This window comes from Erythranthe guttata, chromosome 8 (assembly GCF_056151865.1).
Source record: "Erythranthe guttata isolate IM_541 chromosome 8, IM_541, whole genome shotgun sequence".
NCBI classification, from domain to species: Eukaryota; Viridiplantae; Streptophyta; class Magnoliopsida; order Lamiales; family Phrymaceae; genus Erythranthe; species Erythranthe guttata.
This window is the reverse complement of record NC_142540.1, coordinates 24794773-24821629: the sequence shown is the minus strand read 5'-3', so window position 1 is coordinate 24821629 and position 26857 is coordinate 24794773. Positions and strand designations below refer to the sequence as shown.

The 26857-nt window shown below is 33.6% G+C and overlaps 4 protein-coding genes across 6 annotated transcripts; 2 read left to right on the top strand and 2 right to left on the bottom strand.

The window, feature by feature from the left end:
• Positions 1–256: 256 nt before the first annotated feature.
• LOC105965184 (Ribosomal protein L23/L15e family protein) lies at positions 257–1214 on the top strand. Its single transcript, XM_012989708.2, has 2 exons — positions 257–529; positions 629–1214. Exons 1-2 carry the CDS (start codon positions 407–409, stop codon positions 1043–1045), a joined length of 540 nt encoding a protein of 179 aa, XP_012845162.2. The 5' UTR covers positions 257–406; the 3' UTR covers positions 1046–1214.
• Positions 1215–1603: 389 nt separating this feature from the next.
• Positions 1604–5260, bottom strand: DOT3 (Phototropic-responsive NPH3 family protein). 2 transcript variants are annotated; one of them, XM_088822516.1, is made up of 7 exons: positions 4862–5241; positions 4587–4656; positions 4234–4330; positions 3474–4155; positions 3128–3389; positions 2908–3036; positions 1604–2250 (listed from the first exon to the last, which is right to left on the bottom strand). In XM_088822516.1, the coding sequence occupies exons 1-7, from the start codon at positions 4996–4998 to the stop codon at positions 1879–1881; spliced, it is 1749 nt and encodes a 582-aa protein (XP_088678642.1). In that variant the 5' UTR covers positions 4999–5241; the 3' UTR covers positions 1604–1878. The 2 variants fall into 2 exon arrangements, with proteins under 2 accessions (XP_088678642.1, XP_012845160.2); XM_012989706.2 differs by having other exon boundaries at positions 3474–4330; positions 4862–5260.
• A 3747-nt stretch (positions 5261–9007) lies between these two features.
• LOC105964962 (ras-related protein RABH1e) lies at positions 9008–15757 on the top strand. The gene is made up of 6 exons (XM_012989468.2): positions 9008–9248; positions 9537–9607; positions 10961–11049; positions 12000–12111; positions 12211–12301; positions 15416–15757. The coding sequence occupies exons 1-6, from the start codon at positions 9129–9131 to the stop codon at positions 15557–15559; spliced, it is 627 nt and encodes a 208-aa protein (XP_012844922.1). The 5' UTR covers positions 9008–9128; the 3' UTR covers positions 15560–15757.
• Positions 15758–16489: 732 nt separating this feature from the next.
• LOC105964961 (disease resistance protein At4g27190) lies at positions 16490–19742 on the bottom strand. 2 transcript variants are annotated; one of them, XM_088822515.1, is made up of 4 exons: positions 19545–19719; positions 19191–19216; positions 17010–19112; positions 16490–16844 (listed from the first exon to the last, which is right to left on the bottom strand). In XM_088822515.1, exons 3-4 carry the CDS (start codon positions 19097–19099, stop codon positions 16805–16807), a joined length of 2130 nt encoding a protein of 709 aa, XP_088678641.1. In that variant the 5' UTR covers positions 19100–19112; positions 19191–19216; positions 19545–19719; the 3' UTR covers positions 16490–16804. The 2 variants fall into 2 exon arrangements, with proteins under 2 accessions (XP_088678641.1, XP_012844921.1); XM_012989467.2 differs by lacking the exon at positions 19191–19216 and having other exon boundaries at positions 19545–19742.
• Between the last annotated feature and the right edge of the window lie 7115 nt (positions 19743–26857).

Below are 26857 nucleotides of genomic sequence, written 5' to 3'. Positions count from 1 at the left end.
AACCGAAAATTCCTACCCAATACAATTAAAATGTATAGGAGTTGAAAATACCTCAAAATTTCGATGAATTTGGCTTGATTTTGCTTCAATTCGATTTTTTTTGAAATTTTTTTAATTTTTAAAGATCTGTTTTTTTTTAGAAAGAGCGAGTTTTTTGGGGTATGAGTTGCAAATAAGAATTTTCAGATTCCAAAAAACATTTCACTTATTTTCACACCTCTACATATTAAAACTAAAGGCTGGCCCAAATACAAAATAATATTTTTTTGCTAAACAAAACCAGAAAAGCCCAATTCAAAGCTTAAACCCTTCACTCCTGCATCAGCGGATCAACTGGAATCCGCCATTACTGAAAGTTCCATTTCAATCTAGTCAGCACTTCTGCAATTCTCTCAGCAAAGCGAAAATGGGAAGCCGATTAGGAAGAAGAGTTGTGAATTTTGCAAACCTACCGATTAAACTCCTCATGCCGTCATCTTTCTCCAACATCAAGGAAATTGCCCTAAAAACGATACCATCTGCTTCAAAGGTTCGAAATCCAATTTCATAACCAAATGCGTGCTTTTTGCGAAGTGTTAATTTTTATTTCTGATTGTTTTTGTTTTTGTTTCTAATTTCAATTTTGCAGATTGAGATTAAGAGGGTTCTGGAATCCCTGTACGGATTCGAGGTGGAGAAAGTGGAAACCCTAAACATGGATGGGAAGAAGAAGAAGCGAGGCGGGCTTCTGATCGCTAAACCCGATTACAAGAAAGCTTACGTCACGCTGAGAACCCCTCTTTCGATAAACCCCGATCTTTTTCCGATTAAGGTGATTGAGGAAGAGAAGAGGAACATGATCAAGCAGTCGAAATCCACCAGCATTGTGGAAGACCCTGAGGCTGTGAAGCAATCGCATTGGCTCGACGACAAGCGGGAGAAAGTCAGAGTCAAGTCGCCCGAGCGACGGAATTTCGGCGAACGAGTTAGGCGGGGCGGTGAGAGTAAGGGTGATGGGTCGACTGCGAAGTTTCCGTGGAGCAGCATGAGGCCTTACCGGAGGTAATGGCATTTCGTGTTTTTTTTTTTTGGTTTGCCTTTTTGAAAAAAAGGTTTTTTCAAATGTCACTAGGTGTTTGTAATATTGCCGCACTGAATTTGAAGATGGGATTTTGTTCACTGGATTGTGTTCGTAGATTTATTGGAAGATATTGCTATGATTGATTTTCTTGTTTCTTCCTTCTTTTTTGTTTCTGGTTCGAGTTATGAATTCTTGAATTTCTGCTCTGTGTGTAGGAATAAGTTTTCGATTATTTATCTATAGTTTGCGATGGTAATAGACGATGGACTGTTTAAAATGTTAGTGTTTGTGTCTGATAATGCATATTTTTTGCCCCAGGAGAATTTATAATCGTATTTTGGGTGTTAAGGACTTACTGGTTTCTTAAGCTAACTCTGTCCGTCGAGATTTTATTAGATTTTCTGATTGGAGCCTAAGCCCTTAATTTGATTTTGGCTAAGGTAGTTTTAAGGTTATGCGAGTAATAACAGCTATAGATTATCTTTCCTTCTTCTGCATATGGAACTAAATAGTAAATATAACGTAGTCTAGGGTACGAGACTCACGTGTGTGAAAAATCGGATGATCTGTGAGTACAAAATACAAGAGATATCGATGAAAACATAAAATACCAGCACCCACTTACAACACTCCTGGAATTCACGCTCGACGATCTTATAAACAATATCTATGTCCCAAGGGGGGATTAGATAAATTTCCTAACATTCATGAAATCAAAGAAAATATTTTAATCGACACTATCTAATGAACCTAAACAAATCTGTTTTAGATAAAAAAATGGCCCAAATTACGTTGGCTTTGTATAGATATAAGATTTCTCAGGATAAGGATTGCCTTCGGCGAAAGCTGCCCTTGCCACTATTGTTTGGCCTCTTATTGACTTCATCAGTTTCTTCACCGTCTGTTTTTAAGTTGAAAAGGGCCGACTTTCTGATTCTCTGCCATCTAATTGTCCACCCCGACGAATTCCCTTGCTTGATGTTTTGCTTTTGACGTTCCTGTTGTAGGTCCGAGTGATCTCGTTGCATCTCAGCCATTTGCGATTTTACTTTCTCGAGTTCTAGTTTGAGGGCTTTGACCTCTTTGTTTGTCGATAGCCAACTACTTTCTTGATCCGAGTTGTCAGCTATTTCAGTTTGACTTTTTCCTTGAACCGTGGCTCTTAGTTTCATTTGCTCTGCGAATAGAACCTGTGAATATAATCTCTTTTTATGTCAAAGATTCAAGTTAATTAATTGTGGGATAATTGATATAACTGCAAATGAAGTAGATTAGTTTTTAAGCCTGTATTCTCTTCGTGTATGTTTTTACGTGTTTGTTGTGGTTGTTTTTATGTATGCAATATTGGAATCTGAAATGTTAAATGTTGCTTCAATTTTACTAATACAGTTTCGACTTTGAACGTGATTTAGACCATTTTCTAGTCTGATTTTGACAAAATTCGAAAAATAGAAACTGTAGTCGTTTGAGTTAGCTTTCTAACCCATCTTGAATCAGCTAGATTAGATGTTGGATGACAAAGTTATGCATGAATTAGTTACATGGATTCATGCATATATTTTTCACTCGACATCTAATCTTGGTGATTCAAGTTGGATTGGAAAGCTAACTCAATGAACTAATAATTCCTTGTTTTAAGTTTTGCTAAATTCAGACACGAAAATGGTCTAAATCACGTTTGGAGTCGAAACGGTTTTATTAAAACTGAAACAACATTTATCACGTCCCTATTGCAATATAATATGATACTGACAGCTAATGGTCTATGCCTCTATACTAGAAGGGAAGTGATTCTGTAAATATGTAGTTAGGAATTGTTTGTTACTGAAACCAATTACGTAATTTACCTGGATCATGGTTCGTAGTGGTAACCTGTCATTCTGTGCTGCATGTGCACACGCATCAACTGAAAGCTTCCCACAGTTCATCACTTTGCATAGCCTTCTCCGATCATGGTCCGATAGTGATGGATGAGTCTATAAATAAATCATAATATTAAAACTGTCACATTATTTGTCCAATGATTAAATAAATCCATTTTTTTTTTAACGAGAGTAGTAGATAAACCTTGAGATAGGTGTCAATTGCTCTATAGAGGCCATCGTCACTTTTCCGAGCATTTTCCGGCAAGGACTGAGCTAAGAACTGGAATTTAGTTACCGGAAGATTAGGGTCTTTTGCGATTTCTGCTAAATAGTTGTCTAGAAGTTTACTGACAGCTAACGGTCCAGGTAGCAGCTGTTGTTGCTGCTGTTGTTCGTACAGCAAAAAGTATTCCAAAATCCTCTGCACTACGTCTACGTTGTGCATGATGTTTTCTTCTGTAGAACTGGGCCAATCAGATTTCATTTTAGGACAAGGTTGTCTGCAGAATTATCATAAATTAAATGTTTTTTTTAAGACAATTACTTACCTTATCAGCTTTATCTTATTGCCAGCTGTGTAACTAGGAATAAGAAGATCGTTAACATCTGCAGTTTCTAACACGAGCCCCGTTCTCTTTTCTAGCTCCGCTACTAAAGCTGGAGAAGCAGAGTAAAGAATCGCCATTTTTAACATCTTCAATAAAAACTTACAAGAAACCGCTTCCTTTTCCGAAGGTAATAAGCTGACTAGACTCTCTACTATAATTCTCTGCTCTCTGATTGGTCGACTATCCTCCTCTCGTATAGCGCCACCTGTGATATTCCATTGCAACTCGTTTCCTCTTCCTTCCGGCAACCATCTCTCCCCATAATGAACGATACACGAACCTATAATCTCGGGTTTTGACCCTTTTGCCCTCAACCCCGTCACGATCCTCGTGAAATAGTCGATTCGAAGAGTGGACATTTCTTCGAACCACCAGTTTTTTTCTCCGTTTATTACTTCGGAAGCTTCTTGAGAAATCTTCCAGGCTATTGAGTCGCAGCATCTTCGGACAATTTGTAGATTCTCTGCCCATGGAGACAGAGATTCGCATGATCTTAGGACAGTGATAGAGTCTCTCCAAGAAGAGAGGACCACAAATGTGAAGAAAGCTTCGGTCTTGGAGATTAGATTTCCGTCTTCTAGTGCCTCTGTCATTTCGAGATATTCTGACGCACATCTTAGGGCTGCGACGGTATTCACTTTCAAGTTTATCGGTATGTCGTAACAGAATTTTAATATTGTTTCAAATGTCTCTGGCCCACCTGGAAGATTATCGAGCTCGATGTCGCAATTTAGATTCGATTTTGGAAATTGAAATTCTACGCGGCTAAAGTAGCCGCATCTTGAAATCAGTGGGTACTGTCTCAGGAGAAAATTAGTGAGGTAAGCTTAAACTAATAGATTTTATTAAAAAGGAATAGAAGTTAAGCTAGCATGGTAGAAATTCGAGCTCTTGCAATTTTCTGTCAAGAATTTGGTGGTCTGTCTTTTTTGCTCTTATGATTTATGTTCTTTGTTCGATTTTTTATTTATTATTTACAGCTGAATCTCACATGCGATAACCAAATATTTGTCTTGTTAGAAATATTAAATATGCTCTGTTTTTTTCGGTTACCTTATGAACATAGAATGTGACATCTTGAACTTGAATCGACAGATCTGTTGGAACTTGAGACATAATTTTCCTGCTCAAAATATAGGGAAAATGTGTCGAACAATGAAATGTACGAGTTTATAGTGATTCAGACTTAGATTCACAATCATTTCTCAAGTAAAAACTCGGAAATTTGTCCCTTTTTTTCCCATGATTAGTTAGGTTTACAAGAGTGAATTGCAAAAAAAAAAAAAGAAAAATCCTCATCATGCATTTTCGAAAACATTAAAATTTACCATGAATGTTCGTTTTTCTCGAAACTATCTGTTGTTGCATTAAACCTGGCTGGAATAGCTATCCTTTGATCATCTGCTTGATAGATTTCATCAGAGTCACTTGCTGGGCTCTGTGGCTGAACCGAAAGCTTCATCATTTTTCGTTTTCTGTGCTCGTTGCAAATCGGTAATGCGAGCTAATTATTTGTATTTCACTTATTTCTTAAAAAAAAAAAAAACAGAGGGGCTAAGAAAATGAGTGAGGACAGTGTTTGAGAAGAGAGTTTGTGGCTGAAGAAGGGTTTGCCAGTTAGTGTGCCATTAATAAGGTTGTTGAGCAGTGATTTTCGAACATCTTTTCGAGCTGAGTTTCGATGGGGTTTCATTTTCAGGGACAAATGAGAATATGAGATAAATGCTTGTCTGAATGATTAGTCAAGAGAATGTTCATTTGTGGGTTGTGACTAGTCCTATTCATTCATATTGAACCACGTATCATCAAACTCGACCGTTGGATTATTGTCCGTGGGTTAAGGGGTATTCTCGGTATTATATTCTGCTAATCGTATTTGAAACGATGTATGTATATTCCACTCGGTGTATCATGTAGGGGTACATAACTACAAATTAGTCGAGTACTATGTAGCACGGACACGGAAACGGCGATACGGGGAAACGGACACGGCGAATCGGCATGTCTCAAAAATGAGAATACGGGAATTGGGGGAAAAGTGTAAAATATTAAAAATATAGGTGTATATTTATAAATATGCTATATAAACATGCATAATTTATATATAAATTATTTTTATATATTTCCATACAAATATATTTAAAATAAATATCATTATTAAATATTAATTTGCAATTGATCATTAAATCATGTAAATAATTAGGGAAGCAACAAAAATAATTGGAAATTTGTTACTTAAACATGTTTCTAACTTTTCAAAAATTGCAAAATGGTTCATATGGTGTCCGTCCGGTGTCCTCGAGCGCTGGACACGAAACACGCATACGTTAACAAGTTGAAGTTTCCGCGTTACACAGGTCGAGCTGTAGACAAGTACCAATCCTTATTCTAATAGTTCTCTTGACGTAGAAACAACCCAATTTAAGGAATCCTAATATGATTTTTCTATGATTATATATGAATATTCGAAATATTTCCTAAAATGGCAAAACCGGACTTTTGGGAGTCAAAACGATGTTGAAAGTTGAAACACAAAACTTTGACGTGATTCATTAGCTCTGCTCATGAGTTTTGTTCTTTGAGCCATTTTGCTTCAGATAGACTTCATTTCAAACTCAAATACGAATATTATTCGAAAACCCCTTTTGTTATTTCCATACATTCCCATTAATAATTATTCTCCTAATTAAATATCTATTTGTCAATTATAATCCAATAAGATGTTAAGCATCAAGTACATTTCACCCTTGTACCATCTTTATATATAAAAGAAATGCTTTCTCCAAAACCCAAAAAACAGTTTTTTTTTAAATATTTGTTTCCTTTATTTTCTCATTTTTTATACACATTCAAACTTATTTATTTATTTTTCCTTTTTTTATAGAACACGTTTCTGTTTTTTAATTATTTTTCTTTTTCTTTTTTTCCCCTTCTACTACTAACTTTTCTCTCCTATTTTATAGCACACATTATTTTTTCGTTAAAAAAATTACACACACACACACACACACATATTATGATTGCAATTAGTGAATTTTTACATTTTATTTTTTATATTATATTTGTTTTGAACATGACATTTATTAATTTTATTTATACTTTACCTTCACATTTTTTTTTCTTATTGTCATCTATTTAGATGTAGTATTATTATATTTTGTTTTATAATATCCACCCCGTGCAATGCACGTGCAACGCACGGAGCAAAGTACTAGTATCCTATAAAACACACCCCTCGTACTCTGAACAATACACTTAGGCCCCTCAACTTAACAGTCACCTATTTTACTATTAACATCGTCAATATAGTAAAATAAAGTTATAACTCCATCATCGAATTCAGAAAATCTTTTCTGATTGTCCTTGACACAACTCTATTTTTTTATTGAAAAATATTTTTGTATTTTGTGAATTACCTATTGACTTTAAATACATGTTTTACGATAGTAATAATTTTATAATTACTTCATTAAACTTCAATAAAAAAAAATATATTTCTTTGTAACATCAATTTTCTTACAATTAATTGTAAAAAAGTCAAGTAACTAAAATAAGTACATTTTTTTTTTAATTATTGGGTTTGATATCAATTAATTGAACAAAACTTATTTATTTAATATATGTTCTATTTATTTAAATCAATTTAATGAAAGTATAACTAAACTCGTCGAAAGAAATCAAGGAGGAAGATAAAATATACCACGCCATAGTTATCATAGGAAACATATTCAAGAGGAGGAACGAGCCAAGTGACGATATCTGAGTTGTCCGATGATGTGGGAATGTCCTTCAGTTGATTGTTGACATGACGCAATACTGGTGTTTTTCCAACTCCCATTGGACCAACAAGAAGTATCCTTTTAGCGGTTTTCTCTCGTAGAAGTATCAGAATTTTGTCAACTAGTATACTGTGGTGTGGAGAATCGACTTCCCCGTGCTGCAATTGCACAATGTCGACGCTTCTCCTAATCAGCAGCTTCTCGGTGTCCTGGCTTAACCCGCTCACAAGCTGAGCTGTGAATTCGCTAAGGCGGGCTACGTTCCTGCTGAATTGCGCAAGCTTCACGGGAGTTTGTAGACCTCTTTGTACTTAGCGTACGAATCTTTGAACTTCTTCTCTATAAATTTGGCTTGATCTTCCAAAGATCGGTACTCCTCATTCTTCTCTAATTTGAATGGTGAGTGTTCGGTTTATCGAGCGTGCTCAGAGCATCTTGACTTAATGGTTATCGAATCTACAATCAACGACGACAAATTCAAGTGCAATTCGTCAATGAACTAAATTAAAAGATTGTAAAATTTTAAAATATCAAATTTGTTTGGCCAAAATTAGACCTTAACCATAACCACAAAATTAGTACGCAAATGGTTCGCGATTTGCACGTGATTTGCACGTAATTTAATTGGGGTAAAATTATTGAACTATATCACGTCCCATCTTACTGACTTCGACATGTTTAAGGGGCAATAAGAGTTCATAGCATGAAATGACTCCAAATTTCAATCCTAATGTTTTGTTTGGTATGCAACAAACTTGCGTGCCATGCAACTTAAAATCTATTCATTCTTTTTTATTCATTCATTTATTTCTAGTATCAAACTTTACAATTAACTATTAATTACTCGGTTGGTACAATAAACGAAAGTCCAATGCATTAAGCCCGATTAAGGGGTGTTTGCGAACGCTTTTCCAAAGCGATTATGAGCTTTTTTTTTGGGTTCAAAATCAGTTTTTTTTTAAACATTAAAAAGCTCATAATCACTTTAAAAAAAACATTTGCAAACACCACCTAAATGACCGATCTTATGAAACGAAATAAGGAAAAATCAAAACCCAATTAAAAACTTACTTAGCTACATATATAGTGAAGAGTAATAAATGGTACAATAATGAATTTACAATTAAGATATATTCTGTAATATGCATTACAGTTTACACGATGTGTTTTTAACAAGAGTCAAATATACAAAATATTATAATGAAATTGACTAATCTAATTGAATAATGAGTTTGGCCAATTTCAAAAAAAGTTAAAAGGTGACCTTTTTGGATTCTAGAAGGTACGTAGTGCATTGATTAATATATAGGGCAAATTATGGTCACCCCTTGATGTAAGATCAAATTACGAAAAAACCTCTTTTTTTTGGTAGTTACAACTATCCCCTTTTCAAATAATTTTACATATCGGTTATTTATCGAACCAAATCGTATATTCAGTTTGGTAAACGGTATGAAATGTTGGCGTACCGAAATTTCGGTTAGGTTTTACCGATTTAACATCCCTAAATTTACCTCTAAAGGGGTTTTTTCGTAAGATAATACATAATTGAGGGGTGACTGTAATTACCCAAACAAGAGGGAGTTTTCGTAATTTAACCATAAATCAGGGTGGTGGCCGTAATTTACCCTAATATATATTGATGAACTAACACAAATACATTTACTAAAACTCAAACCCCATATTATATCCTACGTTATTTTTCTCTCTTTCCTTCCTTAACTTTCTCGATCTTGATTCAGATCTGATAACCGTCATTCAACACACACTGGTAAATTCTAGAGAGAGAGAGAGATAGAGATAGAGAGAGAAAGCAATGGCGGTGGTGGTATCACCATTAACAAAGTACAAGCTGGTGTTTTTGGGGGATCAATCCGTCGGCAAAACCAGCATTATCACCCGCTTCATGTATGACAAATTTGACACCACCTATCAGGTTTCTCTCTCTCTCTCTCTCTCTCTCTCTCTCTCTCTCTCTCTCTCTCTCTCTCTCTCTCTCTCTCTCTCTCTCTCTCTCTCTCTCTCTCTCTCTCTCTCTCTCTCTCTCTCTCTCTCTCTTGCTGATGCACATCTTGGTTGGATGATCCATATTGCCATATATCATTTGTTTTAGAAAAAAAAAATATTTTGTATAGTAAATTAATTATTTCGGTGAAGTTTAATTTGGTTTATATTTCCCTTGTTTTTTCTTTTTCCGTATCCAACTTCAGTTTTTTATGCGCAGGCAACAATTGGCATAGACTTTTTGTCGAAGACGATGTACCTCGAAGATAGAACGATTCGATTGCAACTTTGGTAAAAATACATTCATGTCACCCAATATTTATATTTCCCTAATTAGTAGGTACATTTGATATTATAAAGTGAATATTGATATCACTATACATAATATATATATATATATATATATATATATATATATATATATATATCATTTGAAAATTATAATCTCACGTAGACGTGTAAATGAGTCGAGTCGGTTTATAAAACTGATGAACCTTAGGGTCAACTCAATAGAAGCTCGAGAGGTCGAGCTCATTTCTAGCTTTCATACCAAGAGCCGACGAAAAGTGAGCTTTTAACTTTTATTCTATAAATAAAATAATATATTTTAATGAAAAGTATATTAAAAAATGGGCAAATTGCACTTCACCCCCTTAAATATTGCCATTTTTACACTTTCTCCTCTAGAAATAGAAAAACGAGACTGTCCCCCTTAGAAATATATAAGTCGGTGCACTTTGCCCCAAGTCTCGATTTCCAGGCTAATTCTCGCCGGATTAAGGGTATACAAGTCATTGTACTTTTCCCTCTTCAAAATCCCGCGCTTTCACTTAGGGTTCTCCATGCCACAATAGTCAATTCCCAAATTGAACGACTCCCAAAGCCACAAAATTGACTTCCCAAATTGACAAAATTCTCTCCCAAAGCCACAATATTCGCTTTTGTTGTTCTTCATAACCAGTATTTGCACAACGCAATCAAGACAATGGGTTGGGAATTACGACAAGGAATGCAGAGACCTGACTATGGTGAGCACCTAAAATATTTAAGGGGGTGAAGTGCAATTTGCCCTAAAATTATGGAGAAAATTGTTACCTTTGCGGATCGATGGAAAACACCTGGTCGTTGCCCACGGATTCAATTGATTTTGGGAGTAAAAGAAGAACCCTAGGATTTTTTTTGCTATACGACCTGGGAGAAAAAGAAGACCCCCAAACGGTAATACTTGGTGGAAAAAATGGTCAATGACATTTATAACCTTTAAAAACTCCGTAAAAGACTTGTATACCTTTCCTAGTTACTAAAATCTGGCGAGAATTAGCCTGGAAATCGAGACTTGGGGCAAAGTGCACCGACTTATATATTTCTAAGGGGGACAGTCTCGTTTTTCTATTTCTAGGGGAGAAAGTGCAAAAACGGCAATTTTTTAGGGGGTGAAGTGCAATTTGCCCTTAAAAAATATATAATAACTAAAAATTTGAGCTCTCGAGCTCGAAAAGTAAAGTTTGATGTGATCGAACCCATTAAAATTGGTTATAAACTCGGGCTCTTCATGTTACCAAATGGGTCAAGCTCAGCTCGATTTCGAACTCAATTTTTTTAGATTCTTTTTGTGAAATTACAAAAATATTCGTTTGGTGACAGGGATACCGCTGGACAAGAAAGATTTAGGAGTCTTATCCCGAGCTATATTCGAGATTCTTCTGTGGCAGTAATCGTCTATGATGTTGCTAGTAAGTCATCGATCGATCGGAACATAAATTTTATATATGTTCGCCTTTTATCTTTTATAATTTAGTTGATTATGGTTAATTACATTATACACATATTGTGTTTTATTTTATTTTATCTTTTTTTTTTTGAGAAATTCAAACATGTTTGCTGAAAATACGATTTCATTCTTCAATATAAAAAAATCATAGAAACTTTTAGGGTTTATTGAACGGAGAATTACGAACACCCTTGATGTAAGGTCAAATTAAAAAAAACCTCGTGTTTTGGTGATTACAATCTCCCTCCTCAACTATGAATTTTCTTACATATCCACCATTGTGACGTCAAATTTAGTAGACTCTTCTAGATTATGTGAAATTTTCTCCAGTTTGTACCCGTTTTACCCAATTCGAATTCCACATTTTGAAACAAAATAATAATAAGATGCGTCTCTTGACTTGTAAATATCAGATTATGGTACCTCAGAACCTGCATTTTTGCACAAAACGAGTACAAACTAGAGAACATTTCACGAAATCTAGAAGTTTATGTTGAATTTGACACCACAAGGGTGAACGTGTAAAAAGACTTATAGTTGATGGGGTGGTTGTAATTACCCAAACAAAATGTTTTTTTCTCGTAAGTTAACGTTATAACCTTAGGGGGTCACCGTAATTTACATTTTATTGAATTGGGCACCCTTTGATCATTATTTAGCAAAAAATATCATGTGATTCAATATCAAAGATAAAAATATCTCTAAAATAAAGGGGTTGTGACTTAGAAAACACAACATACAAGGGTTTTTATACTAATAAAAAGAACATGAGGACTTTTTAGCAATTCAAAATAACACAAGAGGGGTTTTTGCAATTAACTCAAACTATTATGAGATCGTTATCGTTGTTAATATTTTTATTTTATTTTTCTAAAACAAAAAACGGTTATTATATATTTTGATATTTTGCAGATCGACAATCGTTCTTGAACACAATGAAGTGGACCGAGGAAGTAAGAACGGAACGTGGTCGTGATGTTATTATTGTTCTCGTGGGAAACAAAACCGACATTGTCGACAAAAGGTTAAGGCAAAATTATTTAAGTTTTTTTCGAAAATTAGTATAATTAGGACAAATTAAATTAATTCTATAATAAACCCTTTTATGTGTGTATGTTTTCAGACAAGTTTCAAGTGAAGAAGGAGATCATAAGGCTCGTGAGCTTGGAGTAATATTTATTGAAACAAGTGCTAAAGCTGGTTTCAATATTAAGGTAAGAATTCCTAAACTGCTCATTTAATTATTACATAATTCACACATTCTTCCTAATTATTAAGATTTTCATATCAATAAAATATTGGGTAAAATATTCAGGTAAGGTTAAATTACGAAAAAAATCTCTCATGTTTGGGTAATTACGATCACCCCCTCAACTATGACACGTTTACCCTTATAATGTCAAATTCAACAGAATCTTCTACATTCCGTGGAATATTCTCTAATTTGTACCCATTATGTGCAAAAAAATGCATTTTCTGATGCACCACAATCTGATATATGCAAGTTTAAGATACACCTCTTATGATTATTTTGTTTCAAATGGAGCCTGAATGGGGTAAAACATGTACAAATTGAAGAATATTCCACATAATCTAGAAGATACCACTAAATTTGACACCACAAGGGTGGACGTGTAAAAAAATTTAGAGTTGATGGGTGAGACTATAATTACCCAAACATAAAGAATTTTTTTGTAGTTTGACCTAACCTCAAGGGGTGGCAGTAATTTACCCTAAAGTATTAGAGTATATTACACAAATTTTATTAAAATTTCAACCAAAACTGGATATTTCTACCCTTACGAAAATATATATTTTATAGTGCAAATGATTACGGTGAAGAAGACATCAATGTAATCATCCAATATATTAATTTTACTATGTTTCTTTTGCATTTGGGGCAAAGTGCACGGAGTTGTATATTTCGAAGGTGGACAATCTCGTTTTCGTATTTTGAGGGGGAAAGTGCAAACATGCATTTTTTAAGGGGGTGAAGTTCAATTTGCCCTAAAATTAAACTTTAAGGGAGGTCTCTATAATTTTTAAAATATAATAGGTCTATATGTAATTAGATATAACCTTAGAGGTGGACAATGCAATCTACACAATATTCGGTCAACGGTAAAAATAAATTTCAAAACATAGCTACAACAATCAAGACCTTAAGGGAGGTATGTGTAATTTATTAAAACTTAGGAGGTCTATATTAGGGATGGCAATTTTATCCGCCCCGATTCGCCTCGAAATTTTCGGGTATTACCTGCCCCAAAAAAAATGGGACGGGTATGGGGATTATTGTTTTTTGACCGGGTATGGGTACGGGGATGGGTTTGCCATACCCGCCACGTACCCACCCGCATTATTTATATATATAATATATATTTATAAATTATTATATTAAATATAAATAATTAAATAGTAATAATATTTTAAATATTAGTTATAAATGAGATTTTTAGATTTCGATTATATAATTTATAAGGACAAATGGCAAATATGCACATGACAATGACACTTAATTAAAAAAGGGACATCCAACTTTTTTGTCTATCTAATAAATCCAGCTCATTCAAACTTATTTGCAAATAAGATAAATAATTTTATATATACCAAAATTACCCCCAGTTCATTGAAACCCAATTCAACTCCAATTTCATGATTTACACCCTAATTTAGCCAAATTTCATCAATTAACCAAATTTAACCCTAATTTCAATTTTGACCCGCCACCACCGGAGACCGCCGGTCTCCGTCGTTGACTTTTTTTTGAATTTTTTTTTCCCGGTAGGTCAACCGTCATTGACCGTCGGGTCTCCGGCGTTGACTTTTTTTTTTCTTCAAAAATATTTTAATTTATATTACTTTCTTGGCTACTAAATTACTGTTTCCAGCAATTATTTAACTGTCGGAGACAGTAATTTAACTTTTAATTTTTTTTTTTATATTTTAATTAATATTACTGTATTCCTTGCTAAATTACTGTTTCCAGCAGTTTTTTAACTGTCGGAGATAGTAATTTAACTGTCAATTGACTTTTTTTTCTTAAAAAATATTTTTAATTAATATTACTGCCTTGGCTGCTAAATTACTGTCTCCAGCAGTTATTTAACTGTTGGAGACAGTAATTTAACTGTTAATTGACTTTTTTTTTTGAATTTTTTTTCTTAAAAAAATTATTTTAATTAATATTACTGTCTTGGCTGCTAAATTACTGTTTCAAATAGTAATTTAACTGTCTCATACAGTAATATTAATAATATTACTGTCCCAAACAGTAATATTACTAACTGAGACAGTAATTTAGTAGCTAAGACAGTAATATTAATTAAAATATTTTTTTTCTAAGAAAAAAATTCGAAAAAAGAAGAAAAAAAGTCAACGCCGGAGACCAGCGATCAACGGTGGTTGACCGGCCGGAAAAAAATTTCAGAAAAAAAAAAGTTTTCAAACAAAAAAAAAGAAGTCAATGCCGGAATCTGGCCGGAAAAAAAATTCAGAATTTTTTTTTTTTCAAAAAAATATTATTTTGGGGTTAAATGTGATATATTTGTTTAAATCCGGGGTCAATGTGTAATATTAAGGAAGTTAGAGCATAATGGATGGAATTGATAAGAATTATATAATGGAGGGTATTTTAGACTAAATGCATGGGGATGAGTTTATTTGAAAGACTGTTTTTTTTGTGGACCAATGTGCATTTAGGTCCCATGTGATGGGCCTATTTGCCATTCGCCGTAGCCCGTATAATTAAATATTGATTATTTGTTGAAATACACTTTAATATTATAAGTAGATTACATATTTATTTATTAAACAAAAGAAAAAAAAAATAGATAGGTATTTTACCCGCCTACCCACCCCGGTACCCGTGGGGATTTTATGGGGCGGGTAGGAGAATTATTTTTATAAAGTTCGGGAATTTTGACGAGAATGGGGATTGTTATAGCGGTGCAGGAATGAGGATTGCAAAACCTGGCCATTGCCATCCCTAGTCTATATGTAATTACACTTAAATCCTGTTTGGTTACCAAGATAAGTCATGATTAACTAAATAATTGGACTTAATTTGATATTTGGTATCCTCAATAAATTGCCGGGTCGACCCGCCAAAATTATATAATCATGGCTTATCTTGCCTTCTAATGAGTTTTTTTTTTGGACGTTTCAAACTCCAATAAAATAATTAGGTCTCATTAGATTATTTAATCTTATCTTGACTAATCCTATCTTGCCAACCAAACGGGACTTTAATATAAAAGGAGGTAGGTGTAAATTGTAATCTACCGGATATACTAAATGATAATAAAAAAAATATTTTGATATTGCAGCCTCTATTCCGAAAAATAGCAGGTGCACTACCTGGAATGGAAATTCTTTCACCAAGAAAACAAGAAGGCATGGTTGATGTAGATTTGAAGCCTGCTTCAAACACCTACTCGAATGAACAACAACCAGGAAGCTGCGCATGTTAGAGATCGATACGTCTACTCGAGATGTATCGGAAAATGCTAATTAATTACGTGAAAAGAAAAAAAACACATTCACAATTTTTTTATGTTTTTTTCTTTTTTAAGGATTCCTAGCTAAAACTTTGGTGTCTAATTAAATGTAATTGAGGATGTAATTAAATGTGAGTGACTACATAAACTACATTGTTGATTTGATCAGAAGGGTTTTTTTATTTATTTTTATTTGATCGACAATGTTACTTAATATAGGGTAAATTATAAAAAAGAAACCCTTGAATTTAGGCTAAATTAAGAAAAATACCCATGTATCCGTGATTACCAAAATTCTCCGGAGTCCATGGAATATTATTGCCCCAAAAAAATATCTATTCGACCCCCGCCGACGTGACATTTTTTAATGCTACTTTCTAAAGAAAAATTTACCTTCAAAGTGGTAGCAGTTCATATTAAAAAAGTTGTGAAAGTGTTATTTAAAAAGAATAAAGATTATGTGTAAAAGTCCCTCTAAGGGTAATTTTGTCTTTAGAAAAGTGGGGTAGAATCGGCATTTTTTGGGCAATATTCCATGGACTCAAAAAGATTATGTGAAAATTACACCCTAAGGGGGTCGGTGAAAACAAAGATCGAGGGGATTTTGGTAATTACGGATAGGTGGTGGTGTTTTCCATAATTTAGCCTATGTTTAAGGGGTTTTTCGTAGTTTATCCTTTAATATAACTACTATGGAGTGAAAGCAAATAATTAATTTGCTAGCTATGCCCTCAATTCGAAATTGAAGCTAAAGAAACTACCAAACTGCAAATGTTCATAATCAGTATCGGCATCGGCATCGTCGCCATTGGGATCGGGATTGGGATCGGTATCGGTTTCTGTTTTGTTCTCAGAACTCATTGCACAATCCCGACTTATTGCCATTTTGTTAATGCTTTGATCTTGAAAACATCACTTTCTTATTATATATAGCAAGCAAAAAGAATATGAATTTCTTACATTGCCCCTTGCCCCAAACAATTTCAAAATCTTGACAGGTTTTAATCTTATACGACGGCGCCAATAGTAGAAAAATCGTAAGAAAGAAACATAAAAAAGCTTAACAAACGCGGATTTGATGGAAAGTTTTGGGGATAGCAAACAATTAAACATAAAAAATTATTCCATGTAAATATTGAACACCAAGAAATGCTGTGAAGTAATCAATAGATAATCCCCTCAGTACCAATTACCACAAGCGGAGAAGTTTCAACATGTTCATACCTTCAATGAGGAAAGGAACCGGCTTCGAACGCGCCTTGACAAAAAAAACAACATGGAAAAAAAATTAGATGTTAAAGTAATATATATATATATATATATATATATATATATATATATATATATATATATATATATATATATAATGGAACAATTGTAAATTGAGGACAATGCAACTTCAGTGTATCAGCCTTTGGTTTACCTGGTTTCTTCTATGGGCTCAGAATTATGAATCAGCTTCGGACATTCTTGAATTTTGACTATTTCTTTCGACGGGCACAGGCCATTTCCAAAGCTAACCAAATTAGGTAAGAATCGAAGTACAAGTTTTCTCAATCGAGGAAGCAATATAGCATTGCTGGTGGTCACGCGACTCTTCTTTTCCTCTTTTACTATTTTCTCCACACTACTACAAAATTCAATAACAAGTTCCTCCAAGTTGTAAAGACTTTCAAGCATCGATTCCATAAGGATAAACTGGATCTCAAGACAGTAGCTAACTGTTAGAATTTTTAGAGCCTTAAAATAACCAGAAGGTATCTTTGTTACTCTCGGGCACGAAGGTGACTCCCATATATGCTCCAGTTTGTTTAAGTTGTAAAGCCCCAAATATTCTAGACACTCAAACGCACATTCAGTTTCTTCAACAACAAAAATTACCCGAAGTTTGCGACAATCTCTGAACATGCATAACTTCAGTGCCTGGAAATTAGAAATGCCGAGCTCTGAGAAGCTTTGAGCATCCCTGTGTGTATCCAAGTAGAATGCTGTTGCATGCGAAAGTACATCTTTCATCTCTTCTGGTACCCCCCCATAGCTTCCCACAAATCTCAAGTATCGGTCAGATTCGTTAAACATCGATTCCACTTCAGATGGGACTAGATCAACAACTCGGTAAAAATCAGTGCCAACAATAAAATTAAACTTTCTCAACCTCCCATCCGTCCATGAACGGCTTGTTTGAATAAATTCTTGAAAAGTGTCCATCTCTGGAAAGTAGAAATGAAGAAAAGTGAGCCTTTCCAACCTGACAATATACGTAATTAAGGCTGCGGCATGTTCTGGCCAACTGTCATCCTCGGAGTGCGCGCTAATGCTTAGTGATTCCAATGCCTCAAGTTTTGATAAAATATTGTGAGGAATCGTTGGACATTTCAGAACCGGATAGTGTTCTTTGTATTCAGATCCAAAAATCGATAGCTGCAAATGCTTTAGGAGAGTAAGCTCGCCGATTTGAGCAGGAAGAACATACTGCCGAGTGCCTGAAAGGTCTAGCACTTCCAAATTGTTCAATTTCTCTATTTCAGCTGGAATTTCTTCCACACAATAACAGTTTCTCAACAATAAAACTTTAAGTTTCGAGAGCCTGAAAAGTGATTCTGGCAAGGACCGGACTCTCGTATTTGACAAGTCCAACAAACACAAATCGGGCATGTTGTCGAAAAATAAGGGACCAATGGTATTAAGAAATTTACTCCCTTGCATGAATAGAAGTGAGCAATTAGGGTATTCTGGGTTCTCCGGTAGCTTAAAAAACTCTTGTTCCGCCAAATTGAACACTTTTTCCACTCGGGAACTTTCTTGTGGTCCAGGTAGGCAACTTCGAACCAAAATAGTATGGTGATTCAGTTGCAACTCAATGCTACGGCCCTTGATAGCAAACAAATAGTGTTTATTTTCTGGAACAGAAACCTTTGTTATCATATCCTCAAAAGTCATACTCTTTTCCACTTGTTCACTTTGAGCACCCTGCATGATCATATTCGTTCTTTCTATGATGTGAGAGATGCGGCCATGCAGATTTCTGATGTCTCTGCGGATCTTTGCAAGTCTGAAGAACTTTCGAGTCATGATGGCTGGTTTTTTTGATTCATTCCACAAGCTTGAAGACCCGGTGCTTGATCCTGCTATGCTTAAAGTGCTTGCAGGCGTGGAATCTGGCCCTAGCATTGTAGTTTGTTCCTGGTCAATCACTACACTCTCTGTTAATGAGTCTGCTGGGTGTTCTGCCGTTATACGTGGCAGACTGTTGCAATGCTTATGGTACTTGTTACTGAATTTTTTGTATTTCTTGCGGAAAACTTGTATTTCTTTCATCAGAGTATGATACTCGTTCCTTTTCTCTGTGGGCACAGCCTTATCCAGGATTCTATCAATCTCGTTCTTCTTAACATAAAAGTTGGTCACCTTTGCTAAAAGCTCTTCCGATTCTCTTACAGATTTCCCCTTCTCCTTCAAGCATAAATACATGTCTTTAACAGCTAATGAAGAATTCAATCTTTGTTTTCCCATCTTATAAACAGTCCTACAAATGTAGACATAGTTTCCGTAAGAAATAAAATTAAAGAACATAAAATTTCACTGAATTGAACATGGATCATACTTCTTGCACAGGTACACCAAATACACCTGCATGCGATTGTAGAATAAATTTTTAATTGAATATGTAAATGGGGTTAACTCTTAAAAAATATCACTAATTTATTCCCTAATTTTTGAAGAGTTAACCCCGTTTACATATTCAATTATAAAAATTTCGAGTTTCAAATAAGACCTAGCTCTAGGCTCTAGCTATTCATTCCCTAATTTTTCAACAAAACAATAGGACCTACAACCCAAATACAAACACAATACCATACACAAATCATAATATAAACGGCAAACTTGCTCGGAATATTATTATTAGGGTTCCAATTCGAAAAATCCACTGATTAAGTAAAACCATAATCATACTTACCCGATCTAACTTCGCACCTAGTATCACAGACGGAGAAGAAGAAAAACAGATCTGAAAATTTTCGGCGAAAACATAGAAGAAGAAGAAAAATTACAGAGAAAAGCGAGAAGGCGAGGAAAATAACACCGGCTCCAGATATTCTCGTATTTTTTATTTTTTTCTTAAGAAGGCGTGTGAAAAGGAAATAGCGCTTCACCCTTTTAATACTTAATATTAATATTAATATTAACATTAATATTATTCTAGGTTTAGGATTCTTGTGCGTACGTCACTAACCAAAACATCTATATTATTATAGGTTTAGGGGCTATATCTCTTTCACCAATAAGCTTATCCCTTTAATATTTATTATAAATAAATGAAACATTCATATATATGACAATATTACCCCCAACATTTTATACCAAATTTTTAATTGTAACCCCAATTTAATCAATTTTGACCACAAAAATCCATTTTTGATTTTTTTTTCAAAAACTTTTTTTTTCAAATTTTCTTTTTTTTGCCGCCGGATTCCGACGTTGACTTTTTGAATATATTTTTTTTCTGGTCTGTTTTTACCGCCGCCGGATTCCAGCGTTGACCTTTTTTAGTTTTTTTTTTTTTTTTTTCTCAACGTCCGCCGCTAAACGTTGACCGTAATTGTGTTACCACTGACAGTAAATTAACATAATTATACTGTCAATGACAGTACATTAACGTAATTGTACTGCCGTTGACAATACATTTATGTAATTGTTCTGCCGTTGACAGTAAATTAACGTAATATTATTATTTTTTTTTGTTATTTTTTTAATTTTGTTTGATTTGTTGATAAGTCAACGTAATTATATTACTGTCGTTGACAGTAAAATAACTGTAAACACAATAATGTTACTGTCAACCACATCAATATTATTATTTTTTTGGGTCTTTTGTTTTGTTTGAGTTATTCACGGAGTAACGTAATAATGTTACTGTCTATTATTGTAATATTACTGTAAACACAATAATATTACTCTGGTTGACGATAATATTTCTATTGTTATAGTAATATTGTTGTCAACCACATCAATATTATTATTTTGTTTGAGTTTTTTTGTTTGTTTGAGTTATTCACGGGGTAACGTGATAATATTATTGTCTATTATTGTGATATTATTGTGGTTGACGGTAATATTACTGTTGTTATAGTAATATTACTGTCACTCACAGTAATATTAATTCTTTTGGCTTTTTATTATGTTTACATTTGTTGAACGATCAACATAGTAATATTACTCTATTACACAATAATAATTAATTTTGTTGTGTTAATATTACTGTGTTAGAGATTAATATAGCAATATCACTTTGTTAAACTATAGTAAAGTTAATTTTATTGTGTTAATATAGTTAATATTACTGTCAATCACAACAATATTGTTGTTTAAACGAAAAAAAAGATATTACAGAAAGAAAGAACGAAAAAAAAAATATTCGAAAAAGTCAACGCCAGAGACCAGCGTTGACAGTCGGTCAACGCCGGAATCCGGCGGAAAAATCAGGAGGGAAAAAAAAAAAATCGACGCCGGAGACCGGCGATCAACAGCGGTGACGGACGAAATTGTCCATAAAAATGTGTTTTGGGTCAAAATTGAATAATTTGTGAAATTTGGGACAAATTGAAGTTAAATTAAATTAAATGATGAAATTGGAGCTAATTTAGTCTTTTACAAAAATCTGGACCATATGTGGACTTTTTGTAAAAGAGTTTATTGTCTGCATCTCTTTATGAATAAGTACCCATTGATGGACTTATTTATAAAGACTCCTTATTTAATTATTAGTTGCCCGATTGATATTTTCTCCTTTAGTCCCTATATAAATATAAATCGGGCAACTAATAGTTAATTAATGGATCATTACAAATAAGCCCATCAATGGGTACTTATTCATAAAGAAATCCAAACAAAAAACTCATTTACCAATAAGTCCACACATGGTCCAGATATTTGTAAAAAAACTAAAATAGCCCTTCATACTTTAATATGCTCCAATTTCATCATTAACTTAATTAAACCTCAATTTGACCCCAAATTTCATAAATTATTCAATTTTGACCCAAAACTTTTATTTTGCCGCCGGATTCCCGCGTTGACCGGCGGTCAACGCCGGTCTCCGGCGTTGAATTTTCAATTTTTTTTTCTTCCGTATTTTTTCGCTGCTTTCCGGCATTGACCGGCGATCAACGCCGGTCTCCGGCGTTGACTTTTTCGATTTTTTTTTTCGTTTAAACAGCAATATTTCTGTGATTGATAGTAATATTAATTATATTACTGTTAAACACAGTAAAATTAATTAAACTACAGTTTAACACAATAATAATGTTATATTAATCTCTAGCACAGTAATATTAACACAACAAAACTCATTATTATTGTGTAATAGAGTAATATTACTATGTTGACCGTTCAACAAATATAAACATAATAAAAAGCCAAAAGAATTAATATTACTGTGAGTGACAGTAATATTATTACGTTACTCCGTGAATAACTCAAACAAACAAAAAAAATCCAAACAAAATAATAATATTGATGTGGTTGACAGCAATATTACTATAACAACGGTAATATTACCGTCAACCACAGTAATATTACAATAATAGACAGTAATATTATTACGTTACTCCGTGAATAACTCAAACAAAACAAAAAACTCAAAAAAATAATAATGTTGATGTTGTTGACAGTAATATTATTGTGTTGACAGTTATTTTACTGTCAACGACAGTAATATAATTACGTTGACTTGTCAACAAATAAAAAAAAATAAAAAAAATAACAAACAATAAAAAATAATAATATTACGTTAATTTACTGTCAACGGCAGAAAAATTACATAAATGTATTGTAAACGGCAGTACAATTACGTTAATTAATTGTCACTGACAGTATAATTACGTTAATTTACTGTCAGTGACAGCATAATTACGGTCATGTTTAGCGGCGGACGTAAAAAAAAAAAACAAACAAAAAAAAAAAAACACTAAAAAAAAGTCAACGCCGGAAACCGGCGAAAAAATGCGGAAGAAGAAAAAAAAATCAACACCGGAGACCGGCGAAAAAATCCGGAATAGAAAAAAAAAAAAAAAATTGAAAATTCAACACCGGAAACCGGCAGCAAATTTTTTTTTTGAAAAAATAAAATCAAAAATGGATTTTTGTGGTCAAAATTTGATTTTGTGGACAAAATTGATTAAATTGGGGTTACAATTAAGAATTGGGCATAAATGGTTGGGGTAATATTGGCATATACATGAATGTTTCCTTTATTTATAATAAATATTAAAGGGATGGGCTTATTGGTGAAAGAGATATAGTCCCTAAACCTAGAATAATAAAGATGTTTGGTTGGGGACTTATGCACAAAAACCCCATTAATGAAATCCAAACTCTTAAAAGAATTCATTTAAATAATCATTAAATAATTATTTATTTTCCACTACCAAATAATTATTGAACTCTAATTTATATTCTCAAGTATTACATTCGAGTTCCGGTCGATCATTACTTAGATTCTCCCCACATTAAGAAATCTTATAACCACCAAATAATTTATTCACTGCTAAATAAATTAAATGGTTTCTTTTCATGAGTCTTACCCGCTTAACTTATTTGAGTATGCCGGATACGAAATCCACCTGGCCAGGACTTGGCATAAACAAATCTTATAAGCTACTCAAGGGTTATTATCAATCTCATATTTAAGAGATGTGGATTCCTTTCGATAATTAATTTCCACATATTAATTTTTAATGTCTCTACCCAACGCACCGGGGGCCATTTGACTCAATATAGGAGTCTCTCCCATTGTGACATCAAAGTAGAGATCATCAATTAAATATGTACGTTAATTATCTAGGGATTAAGAGAGTAACTAATTTACTGTCAACTAGAAATAATATAGTTTCATTTTTGAATAGTGATGAAACAATTATTTCACTTTGTCCGGTTCAACATATGCCGGGTGTGTTAGCACAATAAGTCAAAACAATAACTACAAATGTTATTCTCTATTTACTGTGATCAAGACCAATCACTTAAATATTGTGTTACAATCTTTTACCAATGATTAGTCCATTTACATCTAGATTGTGAACGTTTATCTTTATATTCTAAACGAACTTTCGAAATGATCTTTCTGTGCGCCGTAGCACACCATTTCGAATACTATTAGAATATTAGACTTATGCTTTTAATTAATTGACAAACAATCAATTAAATGCATTGAATACCCTAGTGCAGATTCTCATAAAATGATAATATACAATTTTATTAATTCAATAATAAAATTATGTAGCTAAAAGCGAGACTTTTAGTCTACTATCCTAACAGAGAGGATTCAAAGGAATCTTTGTATGAGCTTGAGCGGAAAAGCAAGGTGTAGATTAACTGGTTTTGATCGAGCACTAACAAAATCGTTTCAGAATAGATATAGTTTGAACTCACTATTTTCTTTGGATTTCTTTCTTTCATTGAGATGAGGAGCCGAGGAAGGTGCACACACACTAGATATGTGTTAGTTTATACAACTTTGATACACATTGAAGTTGTTAATTTCCTAAAAATTTTATAACTTGCTAAATCTATATGTTTCTCCGTGGAGATATTAGCATCGGATCTCATTCGAAGTCTTGAACCAATTGGGATTTTTTTCTCTCAATTGTAAACGAGGGAGGAATTAAGTTATAGAAATATTTGGCGTACGTGACGATACGGTGACACATTTTTGTTGACCTCAAATCAAGAACCCATGTCATCATCTAACAATACAGTTTCCGAAAAAAAATTGAAAATTAAAGAATTGGAAAAATTAGGAAATTAGTTTTTTACTTTGGGAAAAGTGATCGAATGAAAATAAGGAATGCAATATATGGATTTGAAGAAGGGATTTTGGGGAAATTACATATTCAGGATAAGGAATTTAGGGATAGAAAGGGGAAACTTGGGCAAACATGATGAACGGGCGAATAAAAGAACTGAAACCAAAAGAAAGAGATGAGAAAAGGGTTGTCATCACGTATCAAGCATGTGATTTTTTCCATCAAATTTAACCAAAAAGTTGACGGAAGGACGAAAACAACAGAAAATTTGCATGTTTAAGGATGAATGATGTCATTCCAACTTGTTTAGGGACGGAAAGCGAATAAGTGGTGTAGTAGAGGGACGAAAAATATAATTATCCCCATTTTCTTCAATATAAATTTTATTTTTGTTGTAAATAGTATGGAATGTGTGGTTTCCTAACATAACCACTTGATGGTTTTCAACCTCCCACTAGTGTAAACTTCCCACACCTTAGTCCCATGATGTGTGCAGGAAATAACTTCCATGGAACTTCCATTTGTAACTCCTCCTTGTAACTTCCGGTGGCTTACACCTATATTAATGAGAAAAACTCCCTCCCCATGGATACCCACAATTTTCTCTCTACGGATTCTTGTTCTTTGCATTCTCTCATTCGCTCTCCATTATCGTTATTATGTTCTTATGTATTTCCACAAACACAAACCAAAGAGCTAGATAAATAGGCCATTTTACAACACGTTATTAGCACGAAATGCTAGTTGTGATTGTGGAAAGACAATCGTTCGTGGGACTAGGATACTTGAAGAATTTGTGATTCAGGTGCTCGTGAAAAATGAACCATTTTTGGCACGTGGATGCTTGAAGAACTTGTGATTCGAGTTCGTTCGTGAAATGGTAATCTTGTTCGATGAATACAATATATTCTTCAACATTTGGGTTTAAGCGTTTCAAGTAAGCCGTAATCCCTTGCAATTTCGATTTCATAAGAGATGCACTAGATCTATTTAATGGCATGAAATGCATGAAGTACATATTTATCTTCAAGTCATTACTTCATCTATACTGTGGATAATTTCAAAATATGATGTGATTCGTAATTATTGGAAGCATGCTTAATTATGTTACAGTATGGTATAAATATCACAATGATTGTTTTTGGTATGTGGTGTAGCAAATTATTTTATCATTTGCATTCATTCCGGATTCAATGAATAGCGACGATAAATGTGTGATTGTATATTGTCAAATGATTATAGTACCTTGCTGGTTTATTTCATGTTTCGAGGATTTGATATGAAATTGTATTATGAATGTTTTATCATAATATTTTAGAATACAGTGCACTAAGAAGCTTATGAATAAATATGCACTGTAGAATGAGGGGTGAATATATTTGATGATGAATGTGAAATTGTTTATGTTTCTTACTGAACGTGATTGTAGGCATATTAATATTTTGTTTTCTTGGTTGAATTTGTATTGCATGAATTGTTAGAAAATTTTGCTACAATTACTTGGTCATTTGATTTTAAGATGATCTAATGCACTGCTGATACTTGATAACATTATGGATCTGTTTAGTTAATTCATGATTATCTACCGGAATAATTTCAGAATTAGTTCCTTGAATTTATATGAGATTTTACATGCTATATATTGTTTATATTATTTAGCATGTTATATTTTGTATATTTGACAATTTACAAAGTCTTAATTGCATGAAGATTTTGGTCCATCTCTAATGGAGAATTTTATTCAATTGATCCATATTTGCCATATGTAATTTTGTGATATGAAAATGGTAAACAATATTTTGTTTGTCGTTATGGTTTATCGTATGAAATCCATGAATGTGTATGAACATGTGGTGTATGAATTATTAGACCGGAAGTTCTAATATGTGCAAAATATTCATGAAATTGTTTATGGAGGTTACATTCCCATAAAACAATAATACTCATTATTCTATTTGATTTGAGATGAAACACATGAGCAAACTCGAGTTTACCCAACTTAATGTACTTGGTGAAAGTTTTTTTTGGTTGGAGAATGGATGTTAAGATCCATAAGCTTAGTGAGCAATTGAGAATGGTTGTTTTCGAGTATAATTTATTAGGTAAATAAAGCCCAGAAGGCTGAGACTATGTTTCTGATTACGAGATAATTAGATGAAATCCTTCGTTTGGAATATTCATCGAACGAGGGTCCTCATAAAGAATGGGATACCCTGACTAGTCGTTTTGATTACCAAAAGACAATACGCTTGCCTGAAGCAAGGAGCAAATGTTCATAAACGATTTGTATATGACCTTTAAAATCCGAATAGAGCTCAAAATCAGAACATAAATATATGTTTTATATATAGTGGATCTAAGAATTGGTCGCGCACCTGAAGTGCGAGGAACATTGGGGTTGGGTATGCAAATAATAATGCACCAACATCGACTGATTTGGTAGATGTTAATATCTCGTGGAGGCCGT

Excerpts from the sequence above, each read along its gene's own strand:
- LOC105965184 (XM_012989708.2), top strand. The coding sequence starts at position 407 with ATGGGAAGCCGATTAGGAAGAAGAGTTGTGAATTTTGCAAACCTACCG. Across the intron at positions 530-628 it reads CGATACCATCTGCTTCAAAG|ATTGAGATTAAGAGGGTTCT; the intron begins GTTCGAAATCCA and ends TCAATTTTGCAG.
- DOT3 (XM_012989706.2), bottom strand. The coding sequence starts at position 4,998 with ATGATGAAGCTTTCGGTTCAGCCACAGAGCCCAGCAAGTGACTCTGAT. Across the intron at positions 4,331-4,586 it reads TCACATTCTATGTTCATAAG|TACCCACTGATTTCAAGATG; the intron begins GTAACCGAAAAA and ends CTCCTGAGACAG. Across the intron at positions 3,390-3,473 it reads AATAAGATAAAGCTGATAAG|TTCTACAGAAGAAAACATCA; the intron begins GTAAGTAATTGT and ends TGATTGGCCCAG.
- LOC105964962 (XM_012989468.2), top strand. The coding sequence starts at position 9,129 with ATGGCGGTGGTGGTATCACCATTAACAAAGTACAAGCTGGTGTTTTTG. Across the intron at positions 9,249-9,536 it reads AATTTGACACCACCTATCAG|GCAACAATTGGCATAGACTT; the intron begins GTTTCTCTCTCT and ends TTTTATGCGCAG. Across the intron at positions 12,302-15,415 it reads AAGCTGGTTTCAATATTAAG|CCTCTATTCCGAAAAATAGC; the intron begins GTAAGAATTCCT and ends TTGATATTGCAG.
- LOC105964961 (XM_012989467.2), bottom strand. The coding sequence starts at position 19,099 with ATGGGAAAACAAAGATTGAATTCTTCATTAGCTGTTAAAGACATGTAT. Across the intron at positions 16,845-17,009 it reads GAGCCCATAGAAGAAACCAG|GCGCGTTCGAAGCCGGTTCC; the intron begins GTAAACCAAAGG and ends TTTTTTGTCAAG.